This window comes from Phoxinus phoxinus (assembly GCF_949152265.1).
Source record: "Phoxinus phoxinus genome assembly, chromosome: 10".
In the NCBI taxonomy this organism is placed as follows: domain Eukaryota; kingdom Metazoa; phylum Chordata; class Actinopteri; order Cypriniformes; family Leuciscidae; genus Phoxinus; species Phoxinus phoxinus.
The window spans coordinates 5,087,052-5,111,495 of record NC_136885.1 but is presented as its reverse complement, the minus strand read 5'-3'; the positions used below and the strand labels follow the sequence as shown (position 1 = coordinate 5,111,495).

Sequence of the window (24,444 nt, the reverse complement as noted above, 5' to 3'; positions counted from 1 at the left end):
CTCTGCCCCCGGCAGCACACGTGAGAACTGTTTACCTCTGCTTGAAGTTTTATGCTGTCTGTCCCAGTGGAAGCCCTGCTCCGCTTGTGACCCTGTCTCCTGTCACCCATGTGAGAGCTGTTCACCTCTATTTGAAGTGTTGATTCCGTCTGTTCCAGTGAAAGCCCTGCTCCGCTTGTGACTCTGTCTCCTGCCACCCATGTGAGAGCTGTTCACCTCTATTTGAAGTGTTGATTCCGGCTGTTCCAGTGAAGGCCCGCTCAGCTTGTGACTTAAGTCTGTTGTAGCCCTGAAACCCATCTGTTCGTCACTCACCACTGTGAGTCTGGCACCAGCGCCAGAAGGAAGTGAGCCCCGACCGTCTACTCACCTGGGATACCCACCTGTTCGTCACTCACCGCTGTGAGTCTGGCACCAGCGCCAGCAGGAAGTGAGCCCCGACCGTCTACTCACCTGGGATACCCACCTGTTCGTCACTCACCACTGTGAGTCTGGCACCAGCGCCAGAAGGAAGTGAGCCCCGACCGTCTACTCACCTGGGATACCCACCTGTTCGTCACTCACCACTGTGAGTCTGGCACCAGCGCCAGAAGGAAGTGAGCTCCGACCGTCTACTCACCTGGGATACTCACCTGTTCGTCACTTACCGTTGTGAGTCTGGCACCAGCGCCAGAAGGAAGCGAGCCCTGTCCTACCTACTCACCTGTGATACCTACCTGTCCATAGACTTACCACGGTGTTGCCTCGGATTCCTGGGAAAGGAAAGAAGAAGATTTTAGATTAGGATTTTCAAATTGCTTTTAAACATTAAATAAAGTTGTTATTCTTTTATTCTTGTCTCCGGCCTCCTCCTTTGACACGCTCCTCAGGGTGATCCTGGTCTAGGGGTGGGTGCAGTCTGGCTTGGCCCACCTCGACCTGTGACACTTACACTACTCTAACATACACATACATGCATACAGTTTACCAAGCGAAAGAGAGCCGAAGCCGAATACAGGGAAGCAAGAAGTTATACAGTAGCATTGTTTGAAATTCAGCAGATCAACAGCCTTGAGCAAACCATCAGTAGTTCTAACACTCTCTTCTTAAAAAGGGGTAAGGTTTCTTAATGTATCAAATAATGAGACCAAGTTTGATACTTGCATGTTTCGTCCATTTGAATTAAACTGTCCTGATGCAATTTGTTGAGGCTCCAGTTGATCTTTGCTGATGTTGTCTTGATGAGAAAGAAGCGGTGTGAGTCAGAGGATATTTGGTGAATGGAAAGACAAGGCCGCAGCCTGGCACAAGCTTGGGGGTCCTTAGAAAACTTCTAGTTCAGCATCATCTTCACATTAGGATTTCAGAAATGGATTAAGAGCCTAAGAGACGTAAGTCTGACATAAGTCAGTTTAGTTCAGAACGGGGCACGGTTAGCATGAAAAATGTGAACGCTGTCATGCGGACCCGGGTGCGCACCGGGGTCCCGAACCCGAGACTACCTGGAGTTTGGTTGCTCCCGAACTGTGCCGCGGTTCGCGTGAATGTGAGAGCATCACGGACTCGGGTGCGCACTTGCTCAGGAAGTAAAGTGACATGCACATGTGTTTTAGCTGATTATGACGCATTTAGTTAAAGGGACAGTGTGTAGGAATTACTCTCATAGCGGTGACATTGTATGTTTGCATTCAAACGAATAGTGCTCTCTAGCTCCTCGCTTTTTCAAATGCGTGTTGCAACCACGGTAGCCGTTATGTACCAAGAAGCCCTTCGTCGAGTTTAACTATACGTTACATGTTCTACTGTTATGCTGCCTATATAATGAATTACACAACCAAGCAATGAAAGAAATCTTGTAATTTAGACCGTAACATTGACTTACCTGTCGAGAAGAAAGCAGGAAACTTCAGAGTCCCTTTCAAAGTCTTTCTCCTTCATTAGCTCTTTCCACCTGGGTAAAGCTATCCCGATATTTATCGGGTTTTTTTATTCGCCGGCCACGTTTCCTTTAAAATTAAATAAATTTTGGCATTTCTCCTGTGGCTCGGCATAAGTATGATCCTGAATTATGAAGTACTGTGCAGTGCAAGCTTTCAAATTTACCGGGGCAGTGACACGCATTACGCCTCTCTTTGTCCGCTTCAGTGTCAGTCACGTTACGCTGGCTCTGGACGAAAACGTGTTGTGGAAACGCGTTGAGGTAGCCTAGTGCTTTTTGTTTCTCTCTGCTATTATCATTTTTCAAGATGGAGGAACGGCATGGAAGCCTCTGTGGAGTTGCCTGTCCCAAGTAATTAACGATAAGAAATTATTCGCATACGAGGATATGTCGGATCATTGGGAGAGATAATTGTACACCATTGAGGACATATTTATGAATAAACACATTGATTTTAGTTAAAGGGTTAGTTCACCCAAAAATGAAAATAATGTCATTAATGACTCACCCTCATGTCGTTCTAAGCCCGTAAGACCTCCGTTCATCTTCGGAACACAGTTTAAGATATTTTAGATTTAGTCCGAGAGCATTCTGTCCCTCCATTGAAACTGTATATACAGTATACTGGCAATGTCCATAAAGGTAATAAAAAGATCATCAAAGTAGTCCATGTGACATCAGTGGGTTAGTTAGAAGTTTTTGAAGCATCGAAAATACTTTTTGGTCCAAAAATAACACAAAATAAGACTTTATTCAGCATTGTATTCTCTCCCGGGTCTGTTGTGAATCTGCGTTCAGGACTCCGCAGTGACGCTGCTGACGGAAGACGCTGATGACGTGTTATCTGGTGCGCCCGAGCTTCGTTTACAGTCTGAGGGAGACGCACGCTATATTCAAGCTATTCTACATTGTTTGCGTGGATATCATTTTTTTAATGGTGCGTAAATGTGCATGTCGCGGATGAGACACTTTTACAGCGTGCGTTTCCCTCAGTCTATAAATGAAGCTCGGGCGCACCAGAAATACACGTCATCAGCGTCTTACGCCATCAGCGTAACTGTGAAGGATTGACAACAGACAAGGGAGAGAATACAATGCGGAATAAAGTCTTATTTTGTGTTATTTTTGGACCAAAAAGTATTTTCGATGCTTCAAAAACTTCTAACTAACCCACTGATGTCACATGGACTACTTTGATGATCTTTGTATTAACTTTATGGACATGGACAGTATACTGTATATACAGTTTCAACGGAGGGACAGAAAGTTCTCGGACTAAATCTAAAATATCTTAAACTGTGTTCCGAAGATGAACGGAGGTCTTACGGGCTTGGAACGACATGAGGGTGAGTCATTAATGACATTATTTTCATTTTTGGGTGAACTAACCCTTTAATAAAATACTTAAAAAACTACACATTGTCCCTTTAAATAAAATATATGTAAGGGATGATAGTGTTGATGATTTACCTTGGATACGAGCGAGAGTGAGCCTGCAGTGTATTCGCGCATAGCGCATGGAATCAGGGCAACACATTTGGAAATTCACTGTCCCCCTTTAAAAGAGTCCGTTTGCAAGCAGCAGAAGGCCACCTTATGCGACACACACACAGTAAACCTGTGTTGTTCACTCAGTTGTGCATAATAGCACGGAATTAATAAAAAACACAATATATTGACCCGCGTTCTTGTTTTCTATCATGCGCCGTGCATGTTTGCGATGACGTAAGATGCACGCAAATGCATAGGCCAAACCACATACGGTAAAAGGAAAATCATGAGATGGGAAAATTAGATACATGTTTATACATTTCTCAAGTTATATATAGAATATATGGGATTTAATGGGTTTATTTCTCCTTCTCAGCAAGAATTAAGTGAGAGTCACAGCTTAAAAAGTAAAAAGTATTATCATGTCCTGTAACTTAATGTGTCCTGTAACAGGACATCGGGTGATGGGCAACATCGGGACTATGATGAGAAAAAACAGGTATGCTTGAGATTTCTGTCCTTTGGGTCACATCTTGTGACATCACATCCAGTTTTTGATTCTTTTAGGTGTCGTTGTGTTCATATTTCAGTCAAACCGCACCAGAGTTTGTTTGAAAGTGGACCGAGACTCATCTTTTCAGCAGGTCTCGTCCGCTTGTTTGGTGGCTCCAGGGTTCAGATGGCATCATTCACACTTATTCAAGTTAACCGCACTAACAGAGCAATCGCACCAATGTTCGTTTTAATCCAACCGAACATCCCAAGTGTGAACACAGCCTTAGTCTTCCAACCCTGTTCAGATCTTTCAATGCAGTGCCAAGAAATAGACAACGTTTTGATTTCTTAACATTGTGTTTTACTAATTGGATCACACTGATGCTAAATTAAATGGTTTTCTAAAAGAGGCTGAAGGTCAGAGAGGGGTGAAAGGAATCTCTATTTTCTGGCACTCTTACATGTGTCATGTTTACTCACTGCTGTGTCTACTTTTAGCTGCATGCAACAGCTTTCCGCTTTGGCTGTGTGGCGACTGGTGAGTTGACGTCAGAGATCCACAAACCCTTGAGTTGCACTGTAAATAGGATTGGGTTTTCTCCCTGCAACACCCAGCTTACTCACGGCCTCCTTCCTCGTCTGTGTGTGGTGCCGCAGAGTACAAATACTGAGCTAACACAAAACACTTTTACAATTCACAGTTTAACAACATTGCATTTTAATTTTATTTCATGTGGCTGTACAGCATTTTAAAAATGATATAACTTTACAGTTCTATAAAAAAAATATGAATAATACCACACATAAAGTTTTTTTACACGTAATTTTGGGGGACTTGAAGGGCACCCAATTCAGAGAATCACCCTTTACATGTTTATAATACCAAAAATTCAGTTCCAAAATGCGGCACTGAGAAAAGTTACATTGGGCGTTTCTGAAATGAGGAGGCAACGTTTTTTTTGTTATGTTTTTTCAACCTGAAATAAAATGTAACAAAAAAATTAAAAAATATGATTAAAAACTGTCACAATCCGGGCTCAACCTCAGGTGAGGTGAGATCTACCACTTTGCCACAGAGGAGGTGATGTTGGACCCAAACGAAACACTCAAGCCAATGCTCCAAGCAAAGTAGATTAAAAAAGGTACTTTGTAAGTAAAAAAAAAAATCCAACAAAAGTCCTTCTCAGAAAGAGGTATTACTATTAGTAGTGATAATAAAAACAATCACAGGAGAGAAATAAAATAACTCCACGAGGGGAGAAAAACTAAATCAAATAACTAAGAAACTCTAACTTGGGATAACTTGGGGAACAAAGGGGAAAACACGGCTAAAATACTCTAGGGGAAAACAAGGCACAGGTGACCTAGATAACGCTCACATTCGGCAAATGTCGTGTCCTACTCAGGAAGAACTAAGGCAGAGGGGAACACAGGTGACCTCTAGAGGCCCGGAGACAAACAACAGGATGCTGACAATAATAATATATCATTGATACTAAAATAACACTGTATTTAACTCAATTTGGAGAGATATGTCTAATCAGTGGAAAACAAAAACAAAATCATTTTAATCAGTGAAATTGAATTATAAACTCCCACAGAAATGGTTCACCACCAAAGCAAACCGGGTTTACGGTGAGACAGTGATGAGCCTTTGGTTCACGTTTACAGATCGAGTCACTGTGTGCCACCCAGACGCGGGGGTGAATCACTCCAGATTAGGGGCCCCGCAGTTAAAGTTCTTGACACACATTTTTGCTATTTTCTTCCATGCCATGCCCTGCAGGCCTCAGTCAAAAACAAACTCTTTTTGGAAGCTCTTCAGGGTTTTGCCCACCACAAAATGAAACCGTGCAGATCCCATTTTACTGTACACACGACCACCAACAACCTCGTTAGCGGTATTTCTGTTTATCTTGAGTTTCCATGTGCACAGCAGGGCCACACTCGTTCAGTAAAACACGCTCACACACACACACACACAGATAAAATGAAAATAAATGTACAGCTTTATCTGTGAAATTTAAACCTAACCTCAAACCCATCCAATGCACACTGGTTATGATAGGAGTCAGTGAGACAGAAATAATGTGTGTGTTAAAACATGCTGAAGCAATAATACACTAATGCGTTCCATCTCTCATAAAGCGCTGTACCTGGTGCCACACTGGCGACGCCTCCATCTCATACCAGCACAAAACTCTCCCACACACACTCACACTCCAGCTCCAGCATACCTTCCACATACAGTCCTGAAACTATCTGCTGATGCCTTATACTAAATCAGGACATACAGCATTCAAAAGTTGTTATATTTCTAAAAGAAGTCTCTAATGCTCACCTAGACTGTATTTATTTGTTTAAAAAAATACAGTAAACAAATTCAAAAAACTGTTTTGTATTAAACTGTAATTTATTCCTGTGATCAAATCTGAATTTTCAGCATCATTACTCCAGTCTTCAGTGTCACATGATCCTTCAGAAATCAGTATAATATGACGATTTGCTGCTCAAGAAACATTTCTGATTAATAGAAAATGAAAAATAACCGTTTTTTTGTAACATTATAAATGTCTTCACTGTGACTTTTGAGGTATTGACTTATAAATTTCATATAATTTTATAAAAGCTGCATGTTGATAAAGCACAAAAATAAATGAAAACGAAAGAACACTACGAGAAAGAAAGGTTCCATTGGGTTCTATATAGAACTCTAGGGTTCTTCACTCAATTTTAAAGCCAATAGGTTCTATATAAGGAGAAATGTTTTAAATAATGTAAGGATAATCCACGGATAGCTGTGCATGAAACGATTTTAATACACAATGTCAAGGCAAAGAACCACTTAAGGCGAAGCAGATCGCGTTCAAATAATGCAATGCACAGCTAGCCGTGGATTATCCTGCTTATACCATGGTTATTTTTGTCAGTTGTGTGTTAGATCTAGCATTCTGTCGGCTTAGAACCAGACACAGCACAGAGATAAAGTAGGGCTAGTTAGATTACATTAATTGTCAAAAGAGAGAGAAAGGGAGAGATGAGAGATGCATGTGTGAATTAGCCTATCATCTGTTCAGCATCTCTCTCTATTAACAACAAAGCTGTATGCTTAAATACTTCAAAAGCAGCGATGTAACCCTCTCGTTGCTGAGAAATATGTAAGGGTTAATGCCTTACATAATGGACGACGGCGCGTCGGACGGTTGCCTCCGCCGAAGTCCATTAATACCTGACAATGGACACCTCGAAGGGCATTAACCCGCTTACCGTAAAACTTCAAATAATAGCCGAGTCCCAAATAGACGCCTGTCTCTTTTACACGCCTGGTGTGGCTGCAGGTTTGGATAAATAAAGGCCGGTCTCAAATAGAGGCATGGTCTGTTTTTTAGTTTCGGGTTGTATTTAATCTTCTAAAACCCGTCAGATCGTCTAAGACAGTTATATGGTGTAGATTGGGCACGCAAGAGAGCCCTGCACATCTGGGCGGGAGCTGTTAGCGCTAGCAAGGCAGGCAGAGAGAGTTAGCGCCGCGTCGCGTCTGTGACAACTCGAGGTATCGCACACCGGACGCGCACTTTGTCAGTTTATGGCCAGAAATATTGTTATGTTTAAGGACATTATGGAATTAAGATCATGTCTATGTTATGATTGTACTGTACAATTAAATACAATCGTTGCTTAGTCTACACTGCAGTCTGAATTCACTTTATCTCAGAGCGTCCGTTAACTGAGTTGAGAATATCATCTGAAAATCCGACAGCATCAGCATTCAACCAGCTGATTTCTGTAAATGAATGTAAAACTAAATATATATTGCAGCGCAGGGTGAAGTCTCAACACTAAATTAAAGGCCTGTCTCATATAGACGCCTGTCTCCAATACAAGCCGGAGCAGTTCGGCGATTTGGGAAAATAAAAGCCCGGGCTATTATTTGAAGTTTTACGGCATACCATGTTCACTTGCCAAATAACACAGTTTTAAAACATCAGTTTATATTTTAATTAGTTTTACAATCGAAATCTAACGGTTTTAGATCTCCTTTACTAGATGTCCTACATCACTTTTTAATGGATACCCTGCAGCCAATCAGAATCGAGTATTCACCCAGACCATGGTATGAAATGTATCGATTCAGTAGCTACGCTATTTTATTACTAAAAGTCACAAGTTTCTGAGCTCCTGAAAGTTTTTGTGTGCGGAGCGCGATCTCTGACGGATGTATGCATGCAACGGTCATTACACTGACTGGAACTACCTGTGCATTAAAACGTTTTATTGCACACCTTCCAACCAATCACAATCGAGTATTCAGACAGACTGTGATATAATACATAATACAACGTACTTTAATGTTTAATAGGTTATTTCATTTTTTTTTAATAAAGTATGTTTAATTGCTAAAAATGTAATGTAAAATAAAAACAAAATTATTAATTTAAACTAAATCCATAAAATGATCCCATGATGTTCTAAATGAAGCACCTGACGGAACCTTTAAGGTTCTGTATAAGAATGAAAATAAAGTGCAAATAAATCAGTTTCTCTCGAACATCTGTACAGGAAGAAGAACAAGCTTGACATTGAGCAGAACTGTCAGATGTTTCAGTGGAGCACCTGTAATAACTGACCTTCAGGTGTGTGTGTGTGTGTGCGTGTGTGTGTGTGTGTGTGTGTGTGCGTGTGTGTGTGTGTGTGTGTGTGTGTGTGTGTGTGTGTGTGCGTGTGTGTGTGTGCACGTGTGCACGTCTGCTGGTATTTCAGGCTGAGTGTTTTCTCAGTTGTTTGTGGTGCTGCTGACACAAGCAGAAGCAGGTAACGTTGCTCTGCCCTGTCTGTTTTACATTAGCTTTCATGGTTACTTGACTGTTCTACATTTAAGAGGATTTTTTATGTGAAATTGACCCCAGGAAACCTTTTTCATCTGGCAGAATGCATTTTTCTCTCCTTAATTTGAAATGCTTGATCTTCCTGTGCGTGTTAGGCGGCATCAAGAGAGGCCCAGTATTTATGGGGGAAACGTGCATGTTTCCCATATTTTAAATCACACCTTTGAAATCCCGTCATAAGGCCCGCTGACTTAACCCATAACTCTTTCCAACTCAGAGAGCTGATTTATGCTTTTTACTGAAGTGAGGACCAGGACCAGGCACTTTAATACAGCTGGGACAAAGAGCCCAGGTTATGTAGGCTACAACACTCGTTATATATACGGCAGGTCATTGTAATTTGAGACTGAAAATGGTTTAATCTGTTAAAATGAAAAGGTTACTGCTGAGGTAACATCAGGCCTAACTACCACCACAGACATTGAGGGACCACCATAGCGGGACTCGTCCACCCCAGTATGCAGATTAGCCATATATATATCTTTTTTTTTTCTGCTCAAGTCAATAGGTGAACTGCAGGGATGTCCATGATGACAGGAAAACAAAAAAAAAACGGGACCTTACACTCAAGAACAAAATTCCAACAATACGCCGCTTATCTTATCTAGGTCCTGCCTTCAGTCACGGTTTGTAGCGAACACGAAGACGATGATGAAAGATCAAAAGTACTTTTCATATAATTTTCAGGAAACAGGAACACAGGATTACTTCCACAATGCATTAATGAGGCAGGACAAACTAAACAGAAACAGAGAGAACTTCAGTAGGCCTACTTCTGGTGATAACAAGGTACATATATAACAACCATGACAACACACTAAGGGTGTATGTTTTTTGTTATGAATGAATGAATGTCAATTTGAGTTCTCTTACGTAGAGTTCTCTCGTACTGCGTCGAAAGAACGCTACGGGAAAGATATTTCTTTGTCGAGATTGAAGCCAAAAATTAATCCTTAATTTTGTAAAATTGTAAAACGCTTTTCTGAAGCATACAACCTAGGCGGAGCAATACAGCTCACCCATTGGCTGCTCTGCCAGAAAAGCACAGCCTATGCGAGGCCAGGACGCTGACCAATGAGGACGCTTCGCGCCCTTCTGCGTCACCTCCCGCCCAAACAGGCGTGGCCTAGGCCTATAAATACGAGCATAGCTGTCTAACACGCCGATTTTCTTAAATTCAACGAAGCTGCACGCATCGCTGGATTGATTCGAGCCACCACAGCCGTCTGGATACAAGCACCTCAGCAGGACGAGCCCTTACCTGAAGCCGCTGGTCTTCGCCGCCTTCAGCCGCCGTTCCCTGCTGCGCTTCTCCGGCGTGGATATATCCTTTCAGTTTTGTGTGTGTTTTGTGTGTGTGTTCGCCTACCGCGTCACACGCTTTTTCCTCACAAAAGAGCACGAGCGTCTTTATAAAGATGTCTCGCTTTTCCTGCGGCTCCTGCCGAGCTGCGCTCATCGACGGGGACCACCACGAGTTATGTGTTTCCTGCTTGGGCGAGGAACATGCAGCTATCGCTCTCGGTGATGGCGGCTGCCATCACTGCGACATGATGCCAATCGCGACTCTGCGGACTCGCCTTGCATCTTTCGCCGAAGCTGCTCAACCGCCCCCTGTAGCGCCGCGCCGTAAAAAGCGCCGTGCTCAGCGGGTCCCGGAACCTCCCTCCACGAGGAGCTCGCCGCCGCCGCCGCTAGCTCCTCTCAACGTCTCGCTCGAGTCGCTCACCGACGGACAACAGCCGCAGCACGCCGCTTTGTCCGTTATGGATGACGACCAGCAAGCTGTATCAGAGGGAGATGATGATTGCTGTTCGCTTCTCGCTTCGGAGAGCGAGGGTTGGGCGAGCTCTGTGGACCTCCCCTCCCCCGCTGTTCGAGAGCGCAGAGGAGGGAAGATCAGCATCGAGGCGGAACTGATGCGTCTGCTCACACAGGCCGTGTCGAGCCTCGGCCTCGATTGGTCGACGCCCGAACAACCTGCACTCAACCGGCTGGATGGACGCTTCCTCTCTGGAGACCGCGCTGCGCCCCCCTCCAGACACGCACCGTTTCTTCCTGAGCTTCACGAAGAGGTAGCGAAATCATGGAAGGCGCCATTTTCAGCCAGAGTACGTACTTCTGCCTCGCCAGCATTCTCCGTAGTGGACGGTGCTCGAGACAGAGGCTACCACGCTCTCCCTCCGGTCGAGGAGGCGGTAGCGACTCACCTTTGCCCACCCTCTGCGGGACGGCGGGCTAAGGGAGTCCTACCATCCAAAGCTTGCCGCACGTCTTCAGCTCTGAACGGTCGCGTGTATTCCGCCGCCGGACAAGCTGCATCGGCGCTGCACACCATGGCGGTGCTTCAAATCCACCAGGCCAACCTCCTCTGCAAGCTAGACGAGGAAGGCCCGGGCGCGATCAGTGTTCCGGACCTGCGTAGCGCCACAGACCTAGCTCTTCGCGCTACAAAGTCCGCCGCACACGCCATCGGCAGGATTATGGCCACAGCTACTGTTTCTGAGAGACATTTATGGCTGACTCTCTCTGAAATGGCGGAATCCGAGCGCTCTGCGTTTCTCGACGCCCCCATTTCACCGGCTGGCCTCTTCGGATCCTCCGTGAAGGACTTCGCGGACCGATTCGCCGAGGTACAGAAAACTTCGCAGGCCATGAGACATTTCCTGCCAAAGCGCTCCAGTTCCGCAACAGGCCGCCCTAAACAGCCGCCTGCCCGAACTCAGCAGCGCCCCGCGCCCGCCGCGCCGGCCCAGCAACAACAGGCCCGAGAGAGACCACGGTCTCGCTCCGCCGGACGCCGCCCGCCACCGCGTGGTCCTCGGCCCAAGATCTCAATCAAGCCCGAGGCCTCGGCGCCATCCTAGCCCTGCTAGGAAAAAGACGGTGTTCGGGTCCCGCTGCGGCCGGACTTCCACCAAAGATTCCCGCTTGTACAGCCCTAAGTTCCGTGTTTGTACCAGTGTACTCAGCAGCCAACAAACCGGCCGTAAAGCCCGTTTGCCTGCACACAAACGCCGTTTTCACGGCGACCCAGATAAATCTAAAAAAGAGTTTAATTTCTGGTGTTCCGGCCAAGGCCGATGGTGTAATGTGTGTAACTGCAATGCCCACCCAGTGCCCATTCATTCACACAAGCACAGCCCCGTTCAACACAGGGTTTGCACACATAAAATCGGCTCACACCGATTGTGCTTTACGTGTAGTGAGCGTGCCCACTGTCCAGTGCCCACAACCACTACACACTGCACGTTCCGCGGTTTCTGTAAAAACGAAACTAACGAACGGTCAGTCAGTACACAAACACAGTGTCCCCGGTGTTATAAATGTGCCCGCCACCAAGCGCCCACGTTTATTCACAAACATAACGAGCCCCGTAGGGCTCGCCCCGCGTGCTCTCTCTCAACTCAGAGAGTCGAGCGCGCGCGGGACGCATACTGTGTTAAACATGTCCCCCGCCTCAGACGCCACGGCGTCCATGTCACAGCACATGGTTGCTCTCGTGTCGCCGCCATTTCGCGACCAGAGCCCAGATTACATTCAACCCCTAGTCACACGTGCAGATGCATGGGAAGGACTACCCGGGGTTTCAGAATGGGTGCTAGAGACTATAAAAAGAGGCTATTCGCTACAGTTTTATCGACGCCCTCCCCGTTTCACGGGAAAAGTCGAAACCACGGTAAAAACAGAAGTAGCACATCTACTTCGAGCCGAAATAGCGAAGCTATTGAGCAAAGGGGCCATAGAGCCTTTATCTCAAGCTCAGAGCGAAGGGGGCCTGTACAGCAGATATTTCCTGGTACCGAAGAAAGACGGGGGTCTCAGACCCATTTTAGATCTAAGGCGTCTGAACAAAACGCTTGCAAAGCGGAAGTTCAGAATGCTCACGACCAGAGGTATCCTCGCGCAAATTCGCCGAGAAGACTGGTTTATGGCAATAGATCTGAAAGACGCGTATTTTCACATACAAATTGCGTCACGTCACAGGCGATTTTTGAGATTCGCCTTCGAGGGCCGGGCATATCAGTACACAGTCCTGCCATTCGGCCTATCCCTAGCACCTCGTACATTTACAGTGTGCATGGACGCGGCGCTGGCACCCCTGAGACTCCGGGGCGTTCGAATTCTGAACTATTTGGACGATTGGCTAATTCTGGCTCAATCGCCGTCAGAACTCGCTCACCACAAGACACTAATACTCGATCACCTCGAGTGCTTAGGTCTGAGGGTCAATTGGGAGAAAAGTTCACTGTTTCCCAGTCAAAGGATCTCCTTTTTAGGACTGGATCTGAACTCACTGTCTATGACAGCACAGCTGTCATCACAGCGCAGGCGAAATACCCTGCAAATGGCGAAATCCTTCCTCAGCGGCCACATAGTGCCACTCAGGAGATTTCAGAAAATGCTGGGCCTCATGGCCTCAGCCTCAACAGTGCTGCAGTTGGGCCTGCTGCGCATGCGCCCACTACAGTTCTGGTTGAGAGCGCGCGTACCGCGCCGAGCATGGCTACACGGTCGCTATCGCCTCAAGGTCACTCAGGAATGCATTTCAGCCCTGACACCATGGAGAGCGTCAGACTGGTACCGGTCAGGTGTAAGCCTGGGGACTTCCTCGAGCCTGAAGGTGGTGTCCACGGACGCGTCCACCTCAGGCTGGGGAGCACTGCTCGACGGCAGTCCGCTCTTTGGCCAGTGGTCAGAGCGAGCCAAACTACCGCACATAAACTGCCTGGAAATGATGGCAGTGGACTTTGCGCTGAGGCGCTTCTGTCCCCGGATAAAAGGACACCACGTCCTGGTCCGCTCGGACAACATGTCGGTAGTAGCCTACATAAACCGCCAGGGTGGCGTGAGATCCCGGAACCTATTCAGGTTAGCGGAACGCATACTGGTGTGGGCCCAGCACAACCTGCGCTCGTTAAGAGCAATGCACGTGCCAGGCCACTTGAACGTAGGCCCGGACAGACTCTCACGGAACAACGTTCCCACTGGAGAGTGGTCCCTACACACACAGACAGTGCGTCTGCTGTGGAAAACGTTCGGCAGAGCGGAAATAGACCTGTTTGCAAACCAGGAAAACGCTCATTGCCCAGAATTCTTTTCGAAGAGCACGAACGCGCTGGCCAGAGTCTGGCCCCGCCGCCCGCTCTATGCTTTTCCTCCTGTCTCACTCCTGCCTCAAGTGCTGGAGCGTATCAGGGAGAGCGGATGCTCAGTACTGCTAGTTGCTCCATTCTGGACGAATCAGACCTGGTTCCCAGCTTTGATGCAACTGAAAAGTACTGCCCCGTGGCCGATACCAGTGAGGAGAGACCTCCTCTCACAGGCCAAGGGCTCGATTTTGCATCCTCACCCCGAGCTTTGGTCCCTACACGTATGGGCCATAAACGGGTACCCGCTAACCTCCCAAGAGGAGTGTTAGACACGATCGAACAAGCTAGGGCTCCGTCTACTAGACGGCTCTACGCTTCCAAATGGTCGGTGTTCTCTGGATGGTGTTCAGATCAAGGTCTGTCACCACTTCAGTGTGGAGAACCGGAGATTCTCTCCTTCTTGCAAGAGCTATTGGATAAGGGAAGAACCCCATCCACGCTCAAAGTCTATGTGGCTGCCATATCAGCGTTCGTTAATCCAACGCTTGGCCGTTCACTAGGCAGGAACGACCTGGTGGTCCGCTTCCTGAGAGGCGCCAGGAGGTTAAACCCTCCAAGGCCTCCTTCAGTCCCCGTTTGGGACCTTTCTACAGTGTTGAACGCTATGAAAGGGGCCCCTTTCGAGCCTATTCACTCAGTTGACATGAAACACCTGTCTCTCAAGACCGTGTTTCTTTTGGCTCTCGCTTCAGTGAAGCGTGTGGGAGACTTGCAAGCGCTCTCAGTGAGAGCTTCTTGTATGGAGTTCGGTCCAAACGACTCTATAGTCGTGTTGAAACCGAAGCATGGGTACGTGCCTAAGTCCCTCAACACACCGTTCAGGGCTCAGGTCATCTCCCTGTCGGCCCTGCCGGCCTCAGAGGACGGAAATAGCTCCCTTTGCCCGGTCAGGGCATTAAGAGCTTACGTGTCCCGCTCCGCTGTTTTTCGACAGACGGAGCAGCTCTTCGTTTCGTTCAGCGGGCGCTCCAAGGGACGAGCCGCAACGAAACAGAGTCTGTCTCGATGGGTAGTGGACGCCATTGCGCTAGCCTACGCATCTGGAGGCTTGGAATGCCCTTTGGGCATCAGAGCACATTCCACGAGAGGCATGGCCTCCTCATGGGCTTGGTATAGCGGAATCTCGTTACAAGATATCTGTATGGCGGCAGGCTGGGCCTCCCCGTCTACATTTATTAGGTTCTATAACCTAGAGGTTCCTGCGTTGCAGGCTAAACTGCTCTCGGTCTAGAAGACTATGTATAAGTGTTCCTGCCCCGCACTGCGGCCCAGGTCACTTCAATGGTAATATGTACAAGTGCTCCTGCCCCGCGCTGCGGCCCAGGTCACTTCAATGTCTAATATGTATAAGTGCTCCTGCCCCGCGCTGCGGCCCAGGTCACTTCAATGTTTTAAGCATCACTCACTGACAATGTGTCCCATGAGCATGCTATTACCCCTCATATATATCTATATTTACATATATATGCTATTATGCCTTGAGAGGCACTACTATAAGGGATGATGCTATTTTAGCCGCTCTCCTTATACTTCTTGGGGTAGGCGCTTGTATACCAGGGCGCGCGCGCCCTTAGGTGTCTGTGTCGATCCAAGAACACGCACGGCGGTTTGCATGGGGTTCCCGTAGCGTTCTTTCGACGCAGTACGAGAGAACTCTACGTAAGAGAACGTACTCGGTTACTAACGTAACCTCGGTTCTCTCTAGGAGAGGGAACGAGTACTGCGTCTCATGCCGTGCGTGTCCACGCTGCGTCGCTTCATTGACGAAAATCGGCGTGTTAGACAGCTATGCTCGTATTTATAGGCCTAGGCCACGCCTGTTTGGGCGGGAGGTGACGCAGAAGGGCGCGAAGCGTCCTCATTGGTCAGCGTCCTGGCCTCGCATAGGCTGTGCTTTTCTGGCAGAGCAGCCAATGGGTGAGCTGTATTGCTCCGCCTAGGTTGTATGCTTCAGAAAAGCGTTTTACAATTTTACAAAATTAAGGATTAATTTTTGGCTTCAATCTCGACAAAGAAATATCTTTCCCGTAGCGTTCTTTCGACGCAGTACTCGTTCCCTCTCCTAGAGAGAACCGAGGTTACGTTAGTAACCGAGTACGTTTTCAATTTAAAAACAATTGTGATTATTCAGAAGCCGATATTTATAATGTATGTCCTTTGTTTAAAATTAGAGGTTCTTTAAGATTTACGTAGAGAACGTAATGTGTCACATGACCTGGTTCAGTTTGGAGCGGGTCTGCGTGATTTTTGGGTCAGAACAAACATGATTGCAGAGAAATGACATGTAGTCGGGAAAATAATTGCCTAATCTGCATGGTTTTAGAGGCGCACACGGTAATTTACCTTTATATTTGTTCCATAATGTTGTTTTATATTACTTTACGTGCACGATGTGATGTGCTATTCATGATGTTGATTGGATTTGTCGTATTTCTGTTACCACATTCACTTGCATATCATCAGACATTGTCACGAGAGACTTGTAAAGGACTGAGAAATGCATATTTTGAATATATGTTTTCATTTCTTGTAGTTTTCATGGTGTCTACGGTGTCTACTGAAAAGAGAGAGAGAGAGAGATACAACAATAAACAACAAAAGACATCTGTATGAAGCGAGGCCAATCAAGCTGGCTTCAGAAGAGGGAGAGGATGTACAGAACAAGTTCACATCCTGCGTAGGATAATTGAAGGCTTTCAAGACAAGAAACTTGATTATTACATCACCTTTGTCGATTTTAAGAAGGCATTCGATTCCATCAAGAGATAAACCATGTTTGACATATTACGACATTATGGGATCCCGGACAAAATAGTAAGTGCGATCCGCACTCTCTACAACAAGTCAAAGAGTCACGTACTAATAGAAGGGAAGCTGTCAGACCACTTCGACATTACAACAGGCGTCTTACAAGGTGACACCCTAGCTCCCTTCCTATTTATAATCGTTATAGACTATGTATTAACACGAACCGAAGAAGAGCACGCAAAGAACACATCATCGCATGGAATCGTAACACATTTAAAAGAATCCAGCAGGAATCCAGAAGTATCACTATTTGACCTGGATTTCGCTGACGACATCGCCCTGCTTGAAAACACCCTGGATAGAGCACAGGAACAACTCACAACAACAGCAAAGTGGGCCAGGAGAGTAGGCCTCCAAGTTAATATACGCAAAACAGAAGCAATGAGTAACCAAGAACACACCAGTCTAGACATGGCAACACACAGTCATCAGCACATAGAGCTTGATGGACAGACCATCAAATGGACAAAGAACTTTAAATATCTTGGTTCTCATATCACATCTAGCGAATCTGATGTCAAAATCCGAAGAGGTCAAGCATGGGGGGCCTTCTGGAAGATGAAGAACGTATTCCAGTCAAGAACTATACCAATTACACTCAAGATAAATATATTCGAATCTGCGTGTGTCTCAATCCTGCTCTATGGCTGCGAGAGCTGGATCCTTAGCAGCAAACTTAGAGACCAACTCAACAGCTTTGCTACAAACTGTTACAGAATCATGCTTGGCATAATACGTCTGGACAAGAAAAGCAATAAAGAGGTTTATGAAAGAGTCGGCCGCAACCAACTTGTCCTTCAAGTACAACAGAGGCAGCTAAGATTCGTCGGACACTCCCTAAGAAGACATGAGAGTGACCTGATCAACAAGTACGTCTTGTACGCGCCACAACAGCGGCATGGCAAAAGAAGTCAAGGCAGAGCTCGAAAGCTATACCACCAATACATCGGCGAACTAATAAACAAGGACGTACCAGCAACAATGAGCGAACTACGAAAAGTTGCCAAAAATCGTATGGAATGGACAAAATTAGTGACCGACTGTTTACAGCCGATTGATGATGATGATGATGATGAAGCGCGGCCTTTATTTCGTCAGACCAGTGCAGCTATAAAGGGGAAACCTTTTTTACTGAGTCTAAGGGGAACAGTGCAAAATGACAACATGGTCCAAACAGTGTGTGAGTTAGACAATAGTAATAACTGGGTACTTACAGTGAATCTAACCCTATACCTAACCTTAACCCATGTAGTGGGCTTATATTACTCAGTACTTTCTTATTTTTGTAAGGTACAAACCTATATAAACAACAGGGATTTATTTTTCTCATAAGAGATCTAAAACATAGAGCTTGATAAGAGCAGGATCAGTTCTGATAAATGCTGATAAAGGATGTAAGTGAACCAAAATTTTATTTGAACCATGTGGACCATAATGATGTCAATCCCTCCAATATGTTAGAAAGATCAAGGCATTCGTTTCGAGAGGGAATGTCACACAGCAACGGGTCGGACAGAAACTAGAGCTGTTCATCTCGTGAAGCAAACTGACAATATTGCAAAGAGATAAAAATAGTCAATGAATTAGTCACTCCCTCCAGACACAATCTCATGCCGTGCTAACACTGATGTTTTAAATAAGCCGAGACTCCTCAAACAGGCTGAACTGGCCTTTAGTGTGTGAGAACGGCTGAGCGAGAGGAAAAGGGATTGTGTTTGTTCCTCTGCGAGACACTGGTCTGTCTGGGGTTTTCATTTCCTTCTGGGCTCCAGTGTAGGTGTGAGGTGTGTGTGTGTTTGCGTGCTGGAGTCGGGTGGAGTGTGTTTAGAGAGCGTCTGAATCCCTGAATGTGGCCTGAAGGATGACATTTCCAAAGGCCTGTGCAAACACGAGTCGCCAACCTTTTACGACATCACTCTGTCCTTTTGACCGATGCCTCAGCGCTTGGCTTCTGGTTTCACTCGTTCTCGTGCGCTAGACAGGGGTTTTCCCCGGGGTCGGGCAACAGTGCGGTCACTTCATGAAGAGAGTCGACACCACTGAGGTGACTGTAGACGCCAGCGCGCGTCAGGAGATGTGTCCTCTGAGGCTGTGTGTGTGGGAAAGTTGTGTCTCGCTTGGGAAGTGTAGGTTAGATCACAGATCAAGTCAAGTCAAGTCAAGTCACCTTTATTTATATAGCGCTTTTTACAATACAGATTGTTTCAAAGCAGCTTCACAGAGATAACAGGAAAATAATGCAACAAAGTTTGTTTCTAGAAGAAAATAGCGTCACAGTCCAGCTTAAAGGGCACTTTTCTAACTTTAGTTAGTGTGTAATGTTGCTGTTTGATCATAAACAACATCTGCAAAGTTACAACGCTCAAAGTTCAAAGCAAAGGAAGGTATTTGCTTTAAAGAAAAGGACTACAACAAACGGCTGGTGGGAACTACACGACATTCCTCCCGGGTTAGTGACATCACCAACCCTAAAATGTACATAAGCCCCGCCCCCTGAACACACAGTCCATGTTGAGAAGAGGAAGAGTTGTTGTAGTCGAGCACATTTGTGAGTCAGCTCAAACTTTAGCATCCGTCTTTTCACATGCAATAGAAAGTCACTCTGTGTGCATCTCACAACAGTTCCTATACGAGCGATTTATAGATTACCATGACAGAATATGCTAATTGAAGACAGTTAACTCCACATCAGCAACATACATTCATCAACTAACCAATCAGAGACGTCCTGTTGCTTCTACATGTTGTCACTTCTTCTTGAGTCTCTCCATCTTTGTCTGACTCCGTTTTAACATTAAAGACAGAACAGTTTCTGTCATTTTAGTGTGTGTGTGTGTGTGTGTGTGAGAGGTAATCGCAGCTGCTAACACACACAAGCTCTTGAAACCCCGCCCTCTGCAGCAGCTCATTTGCATTTAAAGGGCCAGGCACAAAACGGTGCGTTTTTGCAAACCCTCAAAAAGTGACACATTTAACATGCTTTATAAAAATATCTGTGGGGTATTTTGAGCTAAAACTTCACACACACACACACACACACTCTGGGGACATCAGAGATTCATTTTACATCTTGTGAAAATGGCATTTTACCACCGCTTTAATTGGATGGCAATAAGAGGACTTATTTACCTTGAGATATTTAAGGCTCTGCTGTAAAACATATAAACAGCTTCCAAAGGGTTTGAGGCTTTCAATCTCACGCTGTCCTAGTTTAAACGGCGGCGTATTCAGCTTGGAAAGGATTCTGTATTATTTCCGCTCCATATCCACCTTTCTTTATAAGGCCGCTAATAAACTGGCTATTGAAATTTCCTTTTCTCTTTTTCCCCATGTTGGCACTAAACGGGGAATGTGGACAAAACTGTTGGAACCTTTACAAATATCTAAAGGACTGAGAGTGACAAACACTAACCGTTATCATGTGTCCGTTCCCACAACAGAATGACTCTTTAAACGACCCGGACTACACATTTAAAATGGTCTGCAATACACAATGATGAGAGATAAGCGGGATTTGTTACTTGAACAGAAGTGTAACTGGACGAAAGCATCACTGTTTGTATTGCTCATATTAGGGTGATGGGTTTATTGAGATCTTTAGTATTAAAAGCTACAAACTAAAGGTACACTCACATTTACCTTTGCTGGGTGAAGCTTCACAGGCAAAATCCAGTCATTTCAATAGGGATCCATGCGTTCGAATGAAAGCGAACCATTTGAAAGTCCATTAGAAAAAAATTGCTTTGGTAAATCCTAAATATGAGATAAAAAGTATAAATTATTACACACAATATGAAAAGCCAAAATGATGACATACTAAGTCAAAATTTACATGCTTAAAAAAGTCATAAATATGACACAATTTTAACATCATCTCATAATTTGAACTTTTTGTCATAAAATTCTAAATTAGTTAGTAAGCAATAATTCCAACTTTTTGTCAATTTCAAATTTTCATGTCATAATTATGTACATTTCGGTTACACTTTATTTCGATAGTCCACTTTAGACATTCTAATAACTATAAGTAACTTTGCAGCTACATGTCAACTAACTGTCATTAGAGTAAAAGCAGACTGTCTGCTTAATATCTGCTAACTCTTTATTTTGACATAAATGTATATATTCATATATTTTCCCCAATAGATATTCTACTGACTATTAGTAACTTGCAGACTTATTCTCCAAACCCGAACCATAACCTAACAGTCTACTAATACTCTAATGAGAGTTAGTTGACATGTTGCAAAGTTACTTAAAGTAGAATGTCTAAAGTGGACTATCAAAATAAAGTGGAACCAACATTTCTTCTTAGTATGTCATAATTTCTACTTTTTTCATAATAAAGAATTAAAAAACGTATGACTTATAGTATGTCATAATTTCTACTTTATGTCATAATAAAAATTTAAAATGATGACTTAGTATGTCACAATTACAACTTTTCATCTAATAATTGACTTGGTAGGGCTATGTTATAATTTCGACTTCATCCCATAATTTAAACTTTTTTCATAATAAAAATAAAACATTATGACTTTTTTGTCATAATTGACAGTATCGCAATTTCGACTTTTCGTCTCATAAATATGAATCAGCAAGTCATAATTATGACTTAGTATGTCATAATTTCTACATTTTGTCATACATTTTTTTTTAGATTTTTTTTGTCAATTTCAACTTTCACATCTTTTCATCTAGTAATTGTCTTAGTACGTTATAATTACGACTTTCCATCTCATAAATATATCTTTGTATGTCATCATTTCAACTTATCTCATAATTATGAGTTTTTGTTTTCTAATGTGGCAGAAGTTTGCTTCCATATGTTCAGGAGAAAAAGATTTTGCTCATGTTCAACTGTAACGCACACACACAATAAACACATCAATCTCATGGGCTACTCAAACTGGTTGATTATCGCAAATACAAAATTCGAGCCCTTTATGGTCTGATGCCGCCCAGTTTCTCTGATGTGCTTCATCTTTAGTGTTTAGTGTTTGCCAAGCTCCTCTTGGGTGGTGCGTTCAGCAGGGCTACGACCTTTAGACGCTGGAATTCCCTCTCCCAACATCTCTGTGAAATCCCATCTCTTCCCAAGTTTAAAACTCAATTAACCCTTATGTGCTGTTGGGGCTGTTTTCAGCCACTATGGGGTATTTTTGAGTCTTATTTTGGCCATAACTTTTTCCGTGTTTCAGCAAATGGAATGATTTTTGGTGACAAAGCTTATTTTTACACATATTTTAGGAAAATGCTTTGAAAATTTTCAAAAACTTAACAGTACACTCTGGGCAAATTCACTACCCTTTCGTTATGTTCGTGGCTGAAAACAGCCACTACTTTAAACTGCTGTAAAAATTGATCAGATAAATATTTTTTTGCCATTTTTTTTTCATAAATCTATTAATCAACATCAGTCCTGTTCAAAACTACTAAATGTTTTTAAAAAAATCAAGATTTTAACTCTTTAATTGCCAAATTCATAAATTATGACACTGATTTGGGAGGGGAAAAAACACAAAATTACTTATTTTCAATATAAAATGTGATTGTGGACTGGATTTTTTTTTACCTTTTATCACAGTCTTGGACATGTCAAAGATTAGAAACAACATTGGTTTTGATGCATTGTTAGTTTTTGTGCAGCATCAGATTTTTACTTTTTCTCCCTCATTTACTGTTCGTGGCTGTTTTTGCCCCATTGACTTCCATTATAACCACATTTTTTGATTGCAAAGCCATGACACCATAAAATCATGCATTTTTGATTGTTGGTGGTTTTCCCTGTTGGGAAGAGGTAAAATTTGTAATTTTTACTGTTGATAACCAGGTGGCACCATTAACCCTTTAGATAGGCCTGTGCAAAAAAAAAGCTTAGTTTCTGGCTTTTACATGGAGTTATATGGAGTATAATAGCATAATAAAGTGTGTGTGTGTGTGTGTGTGTGTGTGTGTGTGTGTGTGTGTGTGTGTGTGTGTGTGTGTGTGTGTGTGTGTGTGTGTGTGTGTGTGAGAGAGAGAGAGAACTCACCTTGATGCGTCTGAGAAAATCAAAATATGCACCTCAGAACTACATGGAGTAAACAAAAACAAAGTAAGTGTATTTATGCATCTGCCTTTTGATAATGAGAAATGCAGACTAAACAAAAACAAAGCAAGTGGATTTGAACACTTGCATGCAAGCCTGCTGGTCATTTGATGGTGAGAAGAGCAGGCAACATGAGAAAGGGCTTGACTTGTAGTGAAGTTTTAGAGATGATCATGCAGCCCGACCCCTCCAGCGAGCTGCAGGATGTATTGTCTTCTCCCTCTGACACCACAGACTCAGGAGAGTCAGACCATTATTTGGATGTGGCACCCTCATCATCCTCTCTAGCTTCCACTGAAGGCGAGGAGGATTCGGAGGATCCTGGGTCTGGGTGGATTGGGAGAAACGGCGAAGTGTGGTTTTCCACCAACGCGGAGACAACTCCCTTTCTTCAGCCTGCCAGAGGCGTGACTCCAGGGCCGACGAGATGATTGACCTCATTGTCAGCATGACCAACCTCCAAAACGCAGAGCTCTGCTGATTTCTTGAATCTTGAGAGGGACATGGTGGCTCTAAAAATCGCACGACCACTGCGATCATCCCACAGGCAACGTGTGGACTCCCCTCTGGACCTGTAGACGCCGGCCAAAATCAGTAGCCCCATGTATGCACAGAGATCTGTGGAGTCCACCCCGGTCCAGTTTCTCATTGTGCGGCGCCCGTAAAAAACAGATTGAACACAGAATCGATGTTATGGACCCTTGCGATGGCATAGCGCGTCGGCCATGAAGTCACGCCTCTGGCAGGCTGAAGAAAGGGAGTTGTCTCCGCGTTGGTGGAAAACCACACTTCGCCGTTTCTCCCAATCCACCCAGACCTAGGATCCTCCGAATCCTCCTCGCCTTCAGTGGAAGCTAGAGAGGATGATGAGGGTGCCACATCCAAATCAGGATCTGCCTCTCCTGAGTCTGTGGTGTCAGAGGGAGAAGACAATACATCCTGCAGCTCGCTGGAGGGGTCGGGCTGCATGATCATCTCTAAAACTTCACTACAAGTCAAGCGCTTTCTCATGTTGCCTGCTCTTCTCACCATCAAATGACCAGCAGGCTTGCATGCAAGTGTTCAAATCCACTTGCTTTGTTTTTGTTTAGTCTGCATTTCTCACCATCAAAAGGCAGCAGATGCATAAATACACTTACTTTGTTTTTGTTTACTCCATGTAGTTCTGAGAGCTGAGGTGCATATTTTGATTTTCTCAGACGCATCAAGGTGAGTTCTCTCTCTCTCTCTCACACACACACACACACACACACACACACACACACACACACACACACACACACACACACACACACACACACACACACACACACTTTATTATGCTATTATACTCCATATAACTCCATGTAAAAGCCAGAAACTAAGCTTTTTTTTGCACAGGCCTATCTAAAGGGTTAATGGTGCCACCTGGTTATCAACAGTAAAAATTACAAATTTTACCTCTTCCCAACAGGGAAAACCACCAACAATCAAAAATGCATGATTTTATGGTGTCATGGCTTTGCAATCAAAAAATGTGGTTATAATGGAAGTCAATGGGGCAAAAACAGCCACGAACAGTAAATGAGGGAGAAAAAGTAAAAATCTGATGCTGCACAAAAA

At 44.5% G+C, this 24,444-nt stretch overlaps 1 protein-coding gene across 1 annotated transcript; it reads left to right on the top strand.

The window, feature by feature from the left end:
* The first annotated feature begins 12,329 nt into the window (after positions 1 to 12,329).
* LOC307005548 (uncharacterized protein) lies at positions 12,330 to 15,741 on the top strand. The gene is made up of 2 exons (XM_079625798.1): positions 12,330 to 15,267; positions 15,321 to 15,741. The coding sequence occupies exon 1, from the start codon at positions 12,358 to 12,360 to the stop codon at positions 15,172 to 15,174; it is 2,817 nt and encodes a 938-aa protein (XP_079481924.1). The 5' UTR covers positions 12,330 to 12,357; the 3' UTR covers positions 15,175 to 15,267; positions 15,321 to 15,741.
* The last annotated feature ends 8,703 nt before the right edge of the window (positions 15,742 to 24,444 follow it).